The sequence below is a fragment of the Lipotes vexillifer genome, unplaced genomic scaffold (genome assembly GCF_000442215.2).
Source record: "Lipotes vexillifer unplaced genomic scaffold, Lipotes_vexillifer_v1.1 scaffold162, whole genome shotgun sequence".
Lineage (NCBI taxonomy): Eukaryota > Metazoa > Chordata > Mammalia > Artiodactyla > Lipotidae > Lipotes > Lipotes vexillifer.
The window spans coordinates 278,496-293,886 of NW_006779114.1; the positions used below are offsets into that span (position 1 = coordinate 278,496).

Below are 15,391 nucleotides of genomic sequence, written 5' to 3' on the forward strand. Positions count from 1 at the left end.
TCATTTGCTCATATTTAAGGTCTCTTGGTCTTGCTGTGGCACCACGGGTAAGATTTCTTCAGAAAATGCAAAAACAATCCAACAAAGAACTGGTAGTGAGTCAAGATAATAAAGTAATTGAGCCAAGGACTCTCTCCCTCACCAATGATGAAGTGGAAGAATTTAGAGCCTACTTCAATGAGAAAATGTCTGTTCTCCAGAAAGGTGGGAAAATACCAGAAGGGACAGAGTACAGACTGGCTAGTGGTATTAGTGATGAAGAGGAAGAAGAGAAAGAATGTGAAGAAGAAATGGAAGAGAAACTGGGAAAAACAAAAGGGTCTCAACCTCAGTCTGTCTCTAGCAACAAAGAGCCACAGAAGAACAAAGAAGTTCCTGTGCAGTTCTTGGACAGAGATGATGATGAGGAGGAGGACGATGGCCTCAGTGCTGACTTCTTTAAGGTGAAGAGGCACAATGTGTTTGGGTTGGATCTTAAAGAGAATAAAACATTACAGGTAAGTTTACGCCTAGTGGAGGATCTTCTATTATTTCCTACCACTTTTTGCCACGTGCTGCCTGTTGCCTTTGGGGAACTGTGGGAAAATAACCAGGAGAAATTTGTAGAATGACTTCCTTTGCTGTGAACTCTCCCTCTTTCTCCATCTTTAACGATGGAATAGGTGCTAAAGAATTCTCATTTTTCATAACTTTGGGAATTCTAAGAGGTTGACAGCTTTAATCTTCTCATTTATTGGTTTTCTGGTGCATGTTTTAAAAAGTAGCCAGTTTCATGATTATAACATTAAGTAATAAGGTGATAGGGTTTCGTGGTTTGTGATGTGAGGATCCTTCACTGTGATTCTTAGTATACTACTTTCTGATTTAAATAATTATAAATATTCCTTACACCAATTCAATTTCTCTAAACTTTTAATGAGACATTTGGTTTTGGGCACCAATCCAGAATCTTAAAAAGGAAGCCAGCACTTCTATTTAAAGGCCACTTATGAAGGTTTATTAAGTTTCACATAGGTCCTTTGTTTCTCACTAGGCACCTGCTAGGAGGAATAAAAGAGATAATCAAGGTAAAGCACCTGTTTCCTGGGGTACTTGTAGGTGCACAGTAAATATGTTTCTCCACCCTTCCCTTATTTTCGTTTTAATTTTGTATGCCTTATTCTTGATCATTTCTTTGGAGAGAATTGAATGAAAAATGAACCTGAACTCTTTGGATAGGTGTTTTTTAAAATTAATTAATTAATTAATTATTATTTTTGGCTGTGTTGGATCTTCATTGCTGTGTGCGGCTTTCTCTAGTTGCAGCGAGCATAGGCTTCTCATTGCAGTGGCTTCTCTTGCTGCGGAGCACAGGCTCTGGAGCACATGGGCTTCAGTAGATGTGGTGCGTGGGCTCTGGAGCGCAGGCTCAGTAGTTGTGGCTCATGGGCCTAGTTGCTCCACCGCATGTGGGGTCTTCTCAGACCAGGGCTCGAACCCGTGTCCCCTGCATTGGCAGGCAGATTCTTAACCACTGTGCCACCAGGGAAGCCCTGGATAGGTGTTTTTTAAAGTAACTAAATAAAAATTTTAAAAGTAGCAAACATACTTACTGAGTACTTTATGTATTAGGCATTTTCTAAACATTATCTCATTTGGTCCTTGAATAACCCTATAGGTAGGTACTCTGTCATTATACAAGTAAGAGGAAAATAACGGAGATACAGAGATAATAAAATAGTGAGGTGCACAATTAATTATTGGCAAAGTCGGAGTTTGAATTTAGGTATTCTCACTCTAATATTCATATCTTGACCAATAATCTGTTTTTTTGAAGTCTGATTTAGGTTTTCTCTTACGTTTTCTTCTGGACTTTTTATAGTTTTAGCACTTGAGTTTAGGGCTAGTGTTCATTTCAATTTAATTTTTGTGTATGGTGTGAAGTAAGGGTCGAGGTTCCAATGCCTCCCTCCCCCCATGTGGATGTCCAGTTGAACCAGTACTGTTTTCTGAAATTACTGTCCTTTTTCCATTCTAGTTACCTTGACTCTTTGTTGAAAGTTAGTTGACCATGTACGTGTAGGTCTCTGTGTTGACTCACTTGGTTTTATACAGTTACCCTTTCGTAAATAACACCGGTGACGATTAGTATAGCTTTATGGTAAATCTCAAGTCAGATAGTGTTAGTCTTCCAACTTGATATTTTAAAAAATTTTGAGCATTTTTAGACCATTGCATTTCCATGTAAGTTTTTGAATCAGCTAGTTAATATTTATAGAAAGTCTTTTCATATTTTCATTGAGATTGCATTGAATCTATAAATCTATTTGGGGAGAATTAACAATATTGACTCTTCTGATTCAATATATGACATATCTTTCCATATATCTAGGCCTTCTTTAATATCTTTTAGCATTTTTTAATAATTTAAAGCATGTATGTCTTAACCACATATTTTGCTAGATCCATCACTTACTATTTTATAGTTTTCAATGCTATTATAAATACTTCAAAAAATTCAGTTTCTCATTTTTTGTTGCTAGAATATATAGAAGTACAGTTTTTGCATACCAGTCATTCTAAACTGTCCTGTTAGGTTCTTGTGGCTGTTTTTTGAGATTCTTTGGAGTTTTCTTTGGATCTTCTCTGTAGCTGGTCATGGTATTTGTGAATAAAGATAGTTTCATTTCTTCCTTTCCAATCTGTGTGTCTTTTATTTCATTTTCTTACTTGATTACACTGTATGTTGAACAGCAGTAGTGAGAATGGACATCATTGTCTTGTTCCTGTCTTAGGGAGGGGAAACATTCAGTCCTTTACCATTACATCCAACGTTAGCTGTAGGTTTTTTGTAAATGCTTTTAACGGGTTGAGGAAGTTCATTCTATTTCTGGCTGGTTTAGTGTTTTTATTGGAAATGGATGGTGAATTTTGTCAGATGCTTTTTCTGCACCTATTAGGGTGAACATAGAGTTGTTGTTATTTATTCTGTCAGCACATTGATTTTCCTAATGTTGAACCAACCTTAAATTCCTATGATAAACCTCACTCATTCGTGATGTGCTTTCCTGTATCTATTACAGGACTCTATTTGCTAATATTTTGTTAAGGGTCTTTGCTTCTGTGTTCATAAGGGATATTGGTTTGTAGTTTTCCTGTAATGAATTTGAGGACATGACACGTTTTAAAAGCTTTAGATACATTTTGCCAAACTGTCCTGCAGAGAGGTCATATTGATCATTGTCCCACTGGCTTTATGTCCGTGCCCATTTACTAACACCAACACTGAATATCCACATGTTTTTACTGTTTTGAAACAAACAGTTAGTGAGAAATTCAAACTTACTATTTCAATTTATTTTTCCTTGATTCTGTTATTGAACATTATTCATTTATTTATCCATTGTATAATTTCTGTGTGTGTATTGCTTGTTTTCCTCTCTCTTTTTTTCCCTTATGATATTGGTCTCTTTCCTGTTGATTAGCAAGATGTCCTTAAACTTTAATTACTATTCCTGGCTTTTAATTATTTTATACCTCCCACCACATTTTTTGCCTGCCTTCCTTACTGGATTTTGAATTTCCTGAAATTATTGTCTTACTGACCAGTGTGTGTTCATGGCTTGATACAGTGTCTAGGACCTAGTGCAGATTTCACAAATGTTTCATGAATGAATAAGTGAATCACTCATATCTTCTTTCACTTTGATAGTTTTATTTGCTGTGAATTATGTAGAATTCATATATGTAGAGTATATTCTTTGAAATCTATATTTTGAAACTAAGTATGATTTGCCTGATTGACTTACAATAATTCAAAAGGTATTGTTGAATTTTCTATAAACATGAGCAGAAATGACTTATTTATTTGACTTGAATGATATAGCTGTGCAGGCCAAGCTTTGTAATTTAGATAGTAACTAAAAATATCTAATAGTAATGATAACTACTGTTATCATTGTTAACATATCACTGTTATTCTGTTAACTAAGAATATGTTTGCATAGCATAGTATAAAAAGTTCTATCTTTAAAATACCTGCTTTTTTTTTTTTTTAGCCATAACAAATGGGAAATATTATAGTGTTTGTGTCAAATGTGAGGGAACTTTTGAGGCCGTTACAGGATTTTTAAGAAGCCAATAAAGGAATGTTTTTCTGTATCTTCCTGCACATTTCCTAGTACTATACACAAAAAGTAGAGTTAAAATTATTGGCTCTTTAGCTGAAATAGTAATAGAAAGCCTTGTCAACTTTACCTGTTATTTGCCTTTGAATTTTCAAAATCAATACTTATTTGTACTCAGATTGTCATTTTTTTTTTGGTTGTTGTTCTTTATCATGTTTTCAAGGCATTTGGTTTTGAGTGTGATTTTGTATCCACAGTCTCAACTTGACTTTCCTATTTAGCCTTTGTTTTGACACTTTATATTTTCGTATTGCATTGCAGCCATCACTCACTGGAAGCTGCTTTTTTCTTTTATTACCTGTTTTTAAGGATAGACCTGATAAAGTAAAGAAAAACAAACAAACCTTACACAAAATGGGAAATAATACTATCATTTACATATATAAATGAATCTATTCTTCTTGAGAGATTAAGTATTGGGTTTGCCGAAAAGTTTGTTTGGGTTTTTCCGCAAAATCTTATGGAAAAACCTGGACGAACTTTTTTGGCCAACCCAAAACTTTTGCAGACACTGCTGCCTTTGTTCAAATATTTTTGTTGCTCCTGTTTCAGAATTTTCTTTAGGGACAGCATACCAGGCATGCAAGGGAACTGGTTTCATTACCTCTGTCACAGGCTGTTCTCTTTGTCTTGTTATCTTTTTCCTCATTTCTTGCTCCCTTGGAGCAGTTGTAGAACTCAATTGAGACTTGGAGTCAGTGGGAACACATTGGATTACAGATTACATGGAATTTGTTTATCATATCATTATCATTAATAAAATAATATATTTTTTGGTATTTTACCATATACCCGTGCTTTCCTTGCAAGCATTCATTTTATCCTCATGACAGGAAAGGCAGATGCTATTATTTAAAATTTCAGAGACTTTTAAGTGACTTTTCCAAGGTTACAGTGGTGGAGTTAGTACTCCAATCTATCCCTGATGTCAGATCACATTCTCTTTCTCGTTTATTCTGTGCCCTACCATCATTTGTGTGTGGTTTACTTTCTGTAAATGGGTAGTGCCAGTGTTAATTGACAGCACTGTAGATAATTTTGGGCAACCCATTGTGTGCAGACACTTTGAATACAGAATTGATGTTTACCTCTTTAGACTTGGGCATAAATGGAGAAGAGAGGTACTGAGTGCCAGGAGCAAGTGATATCTTCTGGAAGACTGCCCTGCCACAGTTCTTTTCCATTTGTCAGGTTCAAGGCATTGACAGAGAAACAGATCTCCTTAGCGTTGGAGAGGGAGTCATGAGTGATGGAGCCATGAAAGAAATGGGCGGGAGAGAGCACACTTGGGCTGATTAGGCACTACAGTAGTAAGAGAAGTTTGGTTGACCTCCCACATAGGGAAGGGACTTTTATTTTGCCTTGCTTTCTTGGCTGTTGGGTGTCTAGAAAGTTAGCTTCCAGAGAGACAGTGTTAGAGAAGAGCGTGAATATATAATTAAAATGTTGAAATTGAGAATGATTTTAAAACGTGTTCTTGGGCTTCCCTGGTGGTGCAGTGGTTGAGAGTCCACCTGCAGATGCAGGGGACATGGGTTCGTGTCCTGGTCCGGGAGGATTCCACGTGCCGTGGAGCGGCTGGGCCCGTGGGCCGTGGCCGCTGAGCCTGTGCGTCCGGAGCCTGTGCTCTGCAACGGGAGAGGCCACAACAGTGAGAGTCCCGCGTACCGCAAAAAAACAAAAACAAACAAAAAAAAATGTTCTTAAATATGAGAATGAAATCTCTAAGCAAATACTTTTCCCTCTCATATTTTACAGTTCTTTAGAAATGAGACTGATAGGTGGATTCCATTTTAGCTCAGCAAGTGTCCTTTTAAAGCTTTCTCAACAGTAAACATACATCAGTCTTGGTTAAGATTTGAATGATACTCATAAATTATTCTTTGTCCTTAGAGCTGAATCTATATTCTGTTTACATTTTAATTTTATATTTTGGCACAAAATTCTTAGTATTTTAAGAACTCACTGTTGGTGGTAAAACATAGGTTAGCTAATTTTATTATTGTTGCTTATGAGTATTCTCATAAATATATTAGAAGTTCTTCATCAAGAATCCGATATTTGGGAGCTGGGATTTTTCTGCCTCTTGTCTCCTCTCCTTTTCCCTTTCACTCCCTTCTTGCTTTCATTTTTTCTCCTCACAGCAGTGATTACTGAGTGCCTACAAGGTGCCAGGGGCTGTGCTAGGTTCTTAGTAAGTTTCAGAGCCTTATACTTTAGTTAACATAGCAGACTGTTAAACCAAAATTTCAGTACAGAATCTTAGATTTCTGTTCATTTATTGATTCTTGAAACCAAATGTTTTAAAGTGTTAACACTGGCACCACAGTAGAGAAGACATCCTGAGAGAAGTTGAGCCTTAAAGAATGGATATGAGTTAATAGGAAGGGGAAAAAGCATTCTAAGCAGAGAGTACAGAATGAGCAAAACCATGGCCACAAGAAAGTGTGTGTTTAGTGTGGGAGCTATTTCTGGTATGATGTTTAGTTTCAGTAGTTAGCCTTTCTGAGGCTTAGTGTCCATCTCTGTAAAGTTACTACCTGGCAGAGTTATTGTGATGCTTAGAGATAGAAAGCAACCAGCATAGTTTGTGTATGTAGGAGGAGCATGGTTAAAATTAGCTATTATTTCTACTTGATGAAGTATAATAGGAACATACATGTAAAGGGTTGATAGAACTTTGCCAGTGCAATGGCTAGGCAGTGTCCGAGGTAGTGCTGAAAAATAAAGGCTTTTTCTGAATCAGGTCGCATTGTAGAGAGAAAAGTGATGTATTTTATTTATTCCAGGTGTAGTATCAGGAAACAAGACTACTTTTTGATTTTAGCATAGTTGATAGAGCAGTTTTCACATTTTCAGTGTCCTGCATTGATCTGGAGAGTGCTAAGGCCTACACTGATACCACAGGTCAGGTGATGTCATAGCCAGGTATTTAAGGAGAACTTATAATTTGGTATAATCAGACCATAACTAGGCAAGCACAGTGCCCTGTGTAAATGAATCAATTGGTTATAAATAAAACTAAAAATGATGTTAGTAGTAGATATTTCATGTGGAGTCATTAAATGAAATTCATTATTATATGAATATTTTTCTGGGTGGAGTTCTCTGTCCAATTAACTGGCAGTATTCTTGTGGATATTAATACTGTGCAGTATACCTCTAGAAGATATTATATAGAAGATACTAGGTTGTGGATATTGTTTATATGTTTAAGACTTGATTTAAAAATGGACATTAGACCATTGACAAAGGAATGGGTAAAGAAGATGTGGTACATATATACAATGGAATATTACTTAGCCATAAAAAAGAATGAAATAATGCCATTTGCAGCAACGTGGATGGACCTAGAGATTGTCATACTGAGTGAAGTAAGTCATACAAAGACAAATATACAGTATTGCTTATATGTGGAATCTAAAAAAATGGTACAAATGAACTTATTTACAAAACAGAAATAGAGTCACAGATGTAGTAATCTTATGGTTACCAGCAGGGGAAGGGAAGGAGGGATAAACTGGGAGATTGGGATTGACATATACACACTACTGTGTATAAAATAAATAACTAATAAGGACCTACTGTATAGCACAGGGAACTCTACTCAAAACTCTGTAATGACCTATATGGGAAAAGAATCTAAAAAGAGTGGGTATATGTATATATATAGCTGATGCACTGTGCTGTACAGCAGAAACTAATATAACATTGTAAATCAGCTATACTCCAATAAAAATTTAAAAAAATGGCATTAGAGAAAGTAATGTCCTTGTTTGGGGAGTGATTGGGCATGCTGATGAGCTGCTTTAGGAGAGTGCTGATTTAGCTGTTTTTTTAGCCCCATAATTATTTAATTTAAAAATGGGAATAAACCATGTTAACTTATTTCCAGAAATTTCTTGCAGACAGCTATGTTTTTGTAGAAGAATATCAGGAAATGATGAACATCTTTTGGTTTTCTATAATCTGCCATGCCTTTGAGTATTGCATCTCATTGCTTAAACTCTCCACAACCTTGCACAGTATTATCCCCATTTTGTGGATTAAGAAACAGAGGCTTTGAAAAGTTCTGTTGCTTGCCTGATGTCCCACAGTTGGTGAAGTGGCAGAACTGGAATTTGTTGTGCCCAGGCTCATCGATTCTTTTGACTGTGCTTTTTTCGATTCCTGTCATTTCTACATTTTAGCAATTCTTCTTTACTTTAGTGCTCTTTACTTTCAGTGTTCCTCTTTACTTCCCACTAGCACTACCACTGTTCTGTTCCACACCGTTTTCACCTCAGACTTGGCTTGTGGGATAAGCCTAGTAATTGGTCCCAAATGTTGTTCTTCTGAGTCATCTTCCTGTGAACCTCTCTCAGATCTATTTTTTTCATGTGGTTGACCTTCCATGCCTCCCTTCATTTCATCCTTTTCAGTTGGGCTTTGTAAGCTAGCCCCTTCCCTGTTAAACTACCAGTCCAGTGCATTCTTCCCAGTGTGAGTTTCCACTTACACTGAAGGGATTCCTTCCCAGGATATTCTCACCACTCCAGCCTTTCACATCTTATCTTTCAAGATTCAGGGCTGAGCTTGCCTCTTCCTTGAAGTCTGTCTTTACTTACTTATCCCACTGACCTCCGGATTCCAATTGTCTATTTTGGTAGTATTTTCTTTTTGGCTCTTCATAATATACCTACTTGAATGTCTTAATTTCCATTTCTCTTGGGGATTCCTGAGATTGTCATAACCTTTGTATGCAAGGGTCTTTATATTGCTGTTGAATTAAACAGAAGGGAAAACTCTTTAAAATAAAACCTAGGAGTCAAGAAACTTTATTCTTAATTTTTTGGTACCATGAAGTGGAACACAATCTTAAATGTTGAGTAGCTCAAATAGAGTTGGTATATATGTTCTTTTGTCTTCTTACAGGTGCTTTTATTTTATTTTTGCATCCTGTGCTTAATTCTTGTAGGCTTCATTCTAATTCAAAAGGAATAGTTACTGTGTGACTTGAAGCTTAAATGTACATACTGAGTTGCTATATATATGTATATATATATTTTTCTCCCCTATTTGAGTTTTGTATGCAAATGATTTCCTAAGGATGTAAATTCTCAGTGGGAAGCTAAAAGTTTTTGGCTTGATGTTTATTCTTTCACTTGCTGCATCATTATTGTATCAAAAATATTTCAACTTGTTTCTCTTCATTTCCTAATTTTATACATATTCAATGTTTAAAGGAACTGCTGACTAGTACTGGATTTTCTCATGACCTACTTTTATAGCCTGAATTTCAGGAACTACATTTATCAGGGTATGCTTATCTTCATTTTAAGCTAAAGTGGAGGTAATGACAGAAATTTGAAATAGGACAGGCTATTCTTGAAGAGGGTCATATAAGTTGCCCTTGAACTTGACTGTTAGGATAATCAGAAATAAGGAGCTTTTCAAAGTCATCAACAGGTGCTTGTGTACGTGTGTGTGTGTGTATGTGTGTGTGTGTGTGTGTATATATGTGTGTGTATATATATATATATATATATATATAAAACAAATACAACTATAGAAAATTTAGACTAATATGCCAGGTTTTCTGCTTATGAACAGATTAGTTCCAGTATGCTCTTTGTGAGATCCTTTGTTTTGGAGTCTAAGCCATCAGTATATGTATATTTACCTAAAGCTTTTTAATGGGAGGACTGTCTTTGTGGTGACACTGGATTTAACTGTTCAAGTTTCTTTCCAACTCTTAAATGTTTCCAAATGTATTTCACTTTTGACTTTGTTCTTTTCAGTGTATATTTTTGAAATACAGCTTCAAAAATCCATGCTGTGTCTTGAGTTCAAGGCAGCAGTTGAAGCTAGTGCCATCTGGTGGTGACAGGCAGAGTTAAATCACATTTGCTTTGATGTGAAGCTTTGTTTCTATCATGAAAGTTTCTATTTTAGGGGAAATGAAGGCTTGTTAAATGAAACATTAATGAGATAAAAAAAAATTCACTCCTTCAGCAAATATTTACTGCATACCTGCCATGTGCCAGGCATTGAAACATCACCATTCCCTCTCCTCATGGAGTTTTATGTTCTAGTGAGGGGAGATGGACAAAAACTATAAACATGTGCTGTGGGAAAAATGAAGCATGGTAAGGGGGTGGGGTGTAGCATTTCAAATAGTAGGATGGTGAGAGACACCTCCCTGAGAGTGTGTAAGGCACTCTTCTACTATTGCTAGATTAAGACCTTTAATGTTTTAAGCACTTAAGATTATGGTGCTTCCTCTGCCCATATGTAATTTGAAACAAAAAGAGTACTACATTTTAAAAGAGTCCTCAAGTTATTATTTTTTCCATGATGACTACGTCATTGCTTTTGTTGAAATATGTTATTTCAGAAACATTTTTTCTTAAAATACTCCAGTTTTGCTGGTGCCCTGAGCATGTGCTGTGAATAGCCAGTTGGTTAATTGCACTTGAAAGCTAGGCCTGGTAGGGGAATGGAAAGAGAATTCAGACCCTCTTGGGAGCAGGCGCTAGCAAGTAAATTGGTCAGAGCAATGGCACTTCAGTGAAGTTCAGTGGGAACAGGGATGCCTGTATATTAAGAAAGGCATATTTTTCAGTAAAAGTAAAGTCTAAGCATAAATTACATACTTACAAAATAAGTGTAAGATTAGCATAGTGATTTCATGATGGTTTAAAATTTTAAAGTCTTTAGGGCAGTGCTTCTCAAGCTATGTTTGCTGAAGTGCTAGCATTTTAATTTCCAATTCATCACAACAATAATTTTATAAAATAGATTAAAGAAAAATTACTAAAAAAGTGAAATGAATGTTTTCTTGGCTCTTTTCTTTCTCTACCTTTTTTGCTGCCTTCTCTTTCTCTCTCTGGGTTAGATGATTATTTTCTCTTTTACTATTTGATCATAAAGCCTCTTTCTGTATTCTTTTTTTTTTGTTTCTCCCCATTTCTTCTGTTTGTGTGGCCATAATAGTATACAGTGTTGTGGGGTGTTTGTGTCTGTGTAATGAATGATGTTTAATGAATGGAACATACTGTTTCTCATTTAGAAAACTGTGTAGTTTTAACTCTTCCATGCCTTTTGGGTTATTTTTGATGAATGGGATTTGGCCCTGTAAGGGATACCAGCACAGTTGGGATATGAGTGTTCCTTGGCCCTTTTTGGTATTAGTTCCTTGTTTAAGTTGTATACTTTAAACAAGGAAAGATTAAGAGGGAGAAATGATTGGTAAATGGGCTTTTGGTAGGCACATTGACTATACAGAGAAATGTGTAGTAAGGTGTATCTCCTTGAGAGCAGGTAATAAAATTTATTTATTTTTTGGCTGTGTCATGTCGTATTTGCGGTGCGTGGGCTCTTCGTTGCTGTGCACTGGCTTCTCTCTAGTTGTGGTGCATGGGCTGCAGAGCGCGTGGGCTCTGTATTTGCAGCACTTGGGCTCTATAGTTGTGGTGGGCGGGCTTAGTTGCCTCTTGGCACGTGAGATCTTAGTTCCCTGACCAGGGGTCCAACTGGCGTTCACTGCATTGCAAGACGGATTCTCAACCACTGGACCACCAGGGAAATCCCAGCACTTCTTGCTTATAGCTGCATTCTCTGCAGCATCTTTTACATGGTAGACACTGAATGCTTGTTTCTAGTGTGGGGTCATTTTCTTTCAATGAGCCTCTCCTGTGGCATTCATTGACAGCACTTTCATCCTTAGTATCAAAATAAAAGAAAACAATAGTGTAGCTCTTCCTAAACAAATCATAATTAGAAACATCTACGATGAAGTTTTAATAAACTGAATTTTAAAATGTTTATTTATTTTTCAAGCTGGGAGTGTTTTGCCATAGAATAAAAAATTTATCTCTATTAAGCAAGAGGCAGACCATCAATCTCTGGACATTTTCTCCCCAAGAACGCTGTTGCTGTTTTTGGTTTGTTTTTCCTTTCTTTTCTTCTTTTAGCTTGCTTGCTGGCTGTTAGAATAGAGGTGACAGACAGACCTGATATACTGTTGGGCAGAGAATCTGCTGGTTTTTATTTGGCATAATAAATGATTGAAAACAGAGTGATATTTTGTTACAGTTCTAATAAAGCCAATACAGTGGTGATTCTTACAGTGTATTAATTTTAAGCTCCAGAAACAAGTGCCTTACTGTACTGGGCACTGTAAATATCTCTGGAATATATGAAGAAAATCCTAAGCATTTGGCAAATGTGACAGAAGTCACATATTGCAACTTTTCTGACAGCACATAAAGGATGCATCTCATATTTTCAGGGATAATCACTCTTGATACAATTTTCTTACTGTTGGTCTGTTCCCTCCCCACCCCTCACATTGGTGGAATAAGCGAATCAATTAATTTCTCAGTGGCAGTCAATACAGAGCCTACCTCCAAATAATAATTCCTACCTAAGTTTGTTTTCTAAATTAAAATGGCATATTTCCCATTATTTCTTTTGTGTGATTACAATTAGAATAATTCTTCCATCTGCACGCATTTTCATGTCTGCTGGTTTATGTCATAGGAAGCAACAGAGCAGAGGAATGCTTTCTTCCTTGCTGTGATACCTAATTTTGGAGATATACTAATTTCAGAATGTTTGTTGTAGGAAATGGTTGCATATTCCAGAAACAGTAAGAACTTGCTGAATAATGTTCTCTCCTGTGGTTTGGTTCAGCACTGGTTTTTTTTTTTGCATTTTTTGATCTATCTGGACTGTTTTTCCTATCTGCTGACATTCCATAAAGTAGAACTTTACAAATCAAAGAGTAGGTAAATTTCTATTAGGTTCTCTATCTCTACTCCCCACCCAAATCTTCTGAGACTGAACTTTTTTTTTTTTTAAGAAATCTGAAAAGCTGGCTTTTAGTGAATCTTATTTTCTCCTTACTATTTTCCATTAAGTGTTTTTAGGTTGACTCAATTTCAAGCATACTTAGTAGTACATGTTTTAATAGCTATTGGACACTTTTATTTAATAACTTGAACAAAGTAGTGGTGTTCAGTGGGTGTTTTCAGAAATAATAGTCTATTTCTAACTCTCCACCTTCACATATTGCCCAAGAATATGGCATCAGTGTCCTGGAGGCTACCTACCTATCTAATTTCCAGCCTGTCTGCTAACACCAGCTTAGTTAACCAGATTTATAATGGATTTATAGTTACAGGATTAGATGTGGTATACTGGGTTACTCTTCCTCTCTTCCTTTCCGCATCTCGCATTAACTAGCCGTGTTCTGTGGTGGAAATTGCAAGTTAATTTGGCTTTTCTTATTCTTTTACTGAAAAGAGAAAAATTATTTCTAGGTTTCAAGAACCATGAAGAGTCTGGGATTCTACTCTACTTGCCATGAGTTAGCCTGCCATATTTTGATATATGTTGCTAGACAACTCATGGGACAGCAGGCCGCATGAGCTTCAAGTTTGCATTGGTTTCCCTGCCTCTGAAGTTCCACAGGGGCCATGCGGAGGTGTCCCCTGGTGGGAGCTGTCCACGGGGTAGGTTTGTGTCAGAGCTAGGAAGAAGACTGCTAGCAAACCTGCCCAGCTTTCACCCAGAGGGAGACGTTGTCTCTGTTAACCTGGTCAGGAGGAAGTCTGTTAATTGCCCCCAGGGGAGATACTATCTCTGTCTTCTAAGGCTGTATGCTATGTTGACATCCTTGAAAGATAATCTGGAAGAGTAACTGATTAAAATGTGCAGAAACATGAGAGACCCATAGATGATTATCTCTCAGTGCTTGGTAGCAGCAGTGTCAGAACTGTTTCCTTCTGGTTCTGTTTTGGTCTGTTTCTCCCAAATCAGAATGTAGAAAAACTAGTTTAAATGATCAACATGAATTCCAGAGACACAGATTCCTCCATGTGAGAACTGTTGCTTTTATTTGATAAGGCCTAAAATAGTGGGTAGTTACGTTTGCTGGGACCAAGTCAGGTGCTCCAAAGTGTGCGTCCGGAGCAACCTGTCCTCATGTTCTCATAGCACTGAGCACGCTGCACTGTCATATTGTTTGTTTTCCCCACCCTATGATGTACCTTTACGGAGGCAGGGAATATATATTAATTCATTTTTGTGTCTTTATATCTGTCAGGGTTGCCTATCGTTGTAATAGGTTTTTAGTAGCTGTTTGTTGAATGAAAAGAATGTATAAATAAATAAACAAGTAGAGCCTTTTAAATTCAAATCTGGTTAATCTTTTGTCTGTTTAATCAGATTTATTACCCCAATTTGAGACTGTACCATATGATAGAAAAATGTACTGGGAACACAAGGGGGTCAGAAAATATTTGTTGCCTGAATGGGTTAATCTTAGGTAGGACCCTTGTGTTGGATTAGAAAAGCTGGGTTAGGTACAGAATAAATACCTTGTGTGAAATCTTTCTTAAGCCTGACTTTAATTCATCCATATCCTTTTCTTTGCATATTGGTTATTTTGATGTCTAGGACCTGTTTTCTTGCTGTGTTCCTCTGTTGTTCTAGAGAAAATAAAAATTTAAGTGATATTTTGGCTATTTCCCTTTTTCTAAAGATGGTTGAGAAAATATTTTAGAAAAACTAACTTCTTATGTTGAACAGCCAATAATTTTATTTTTAGTGAGTTTACTTGTAGAGATTAGTTTGATCCTAATGCTGTCCATCAGTGGGTTGTTTTAGGTCTAGATGGGTATATAGTTTTGAGCAGAGTGTGTATTTAAATCACTATTTCCAGGAGAGTTTGCAAGACTCTTTCCTATTTAAAGGAGTGTTGCCAGTCCTCTTTCCCGCCATTGTGTACTTCTTCAGCCTAGACTTAACCTTAGCAGAGGCAGGTGGAGGCAGGCTTCCTGTTTCTCAGTGCTGGCACAGACGCTCCTCCATTTGCAGCACCACTTGAGTCCTGGTGTCCCCACACTTAAGAAGCTTGGAGAAGCAATTTAAGAACTACTAGACAGTACTTGTGCTGTCTCTTTTGAGACATGAGTAAGCACAATAATCAAAATTACCTAGTTATTTTAAACCAGAAATGACAGAATTGTTTTGGCAGGTCTGTGTGTTCACATCTGTGTTGGGTTTATATGTTCCTGCAAAAAGTGTATTTAGCAGTATAAAGGAGAATAATGATTCATAAGCTTTTTCAAATTCAGATCTACAATTCATTTATACTTAATTATATCCTCATTAATATCATTTTGAATGGCTTTATATAGTTTTCTAGGAATTCCTCAGATTAGAAGTTGAGGGAAAGA

The 15,391-nt window shown here is 36.6% G+C and overlaps 1 protein-coding gene across 2 annotated transcripts in view; it reads left to right on the forward strand.

Annotated features, from left to right (window-relative positions):
* The window catches only part of DDX10 (DEAD-box helicase 10), a 286,645-nt gene that overhangs the window by 55,086 nt on the left and 216,168 nt on the right, over positions 1-15,391 (forward strand). For both annotated transcript variants that reach the window (XR_456974.1, XM_007452471.1), the window contains exon 13: positions 20-497. Coding sequence is in view for 1 of the 2 variants with exons in the window: in XM_007452471.1 (XP_007452533.1) it covers positions 20-497 (478 nt within the window). In the remaining variant the exon portion in view is untranslated. The remainder of the gene's footprint in view (positions 1-19; positions 498-15,391) is intronic.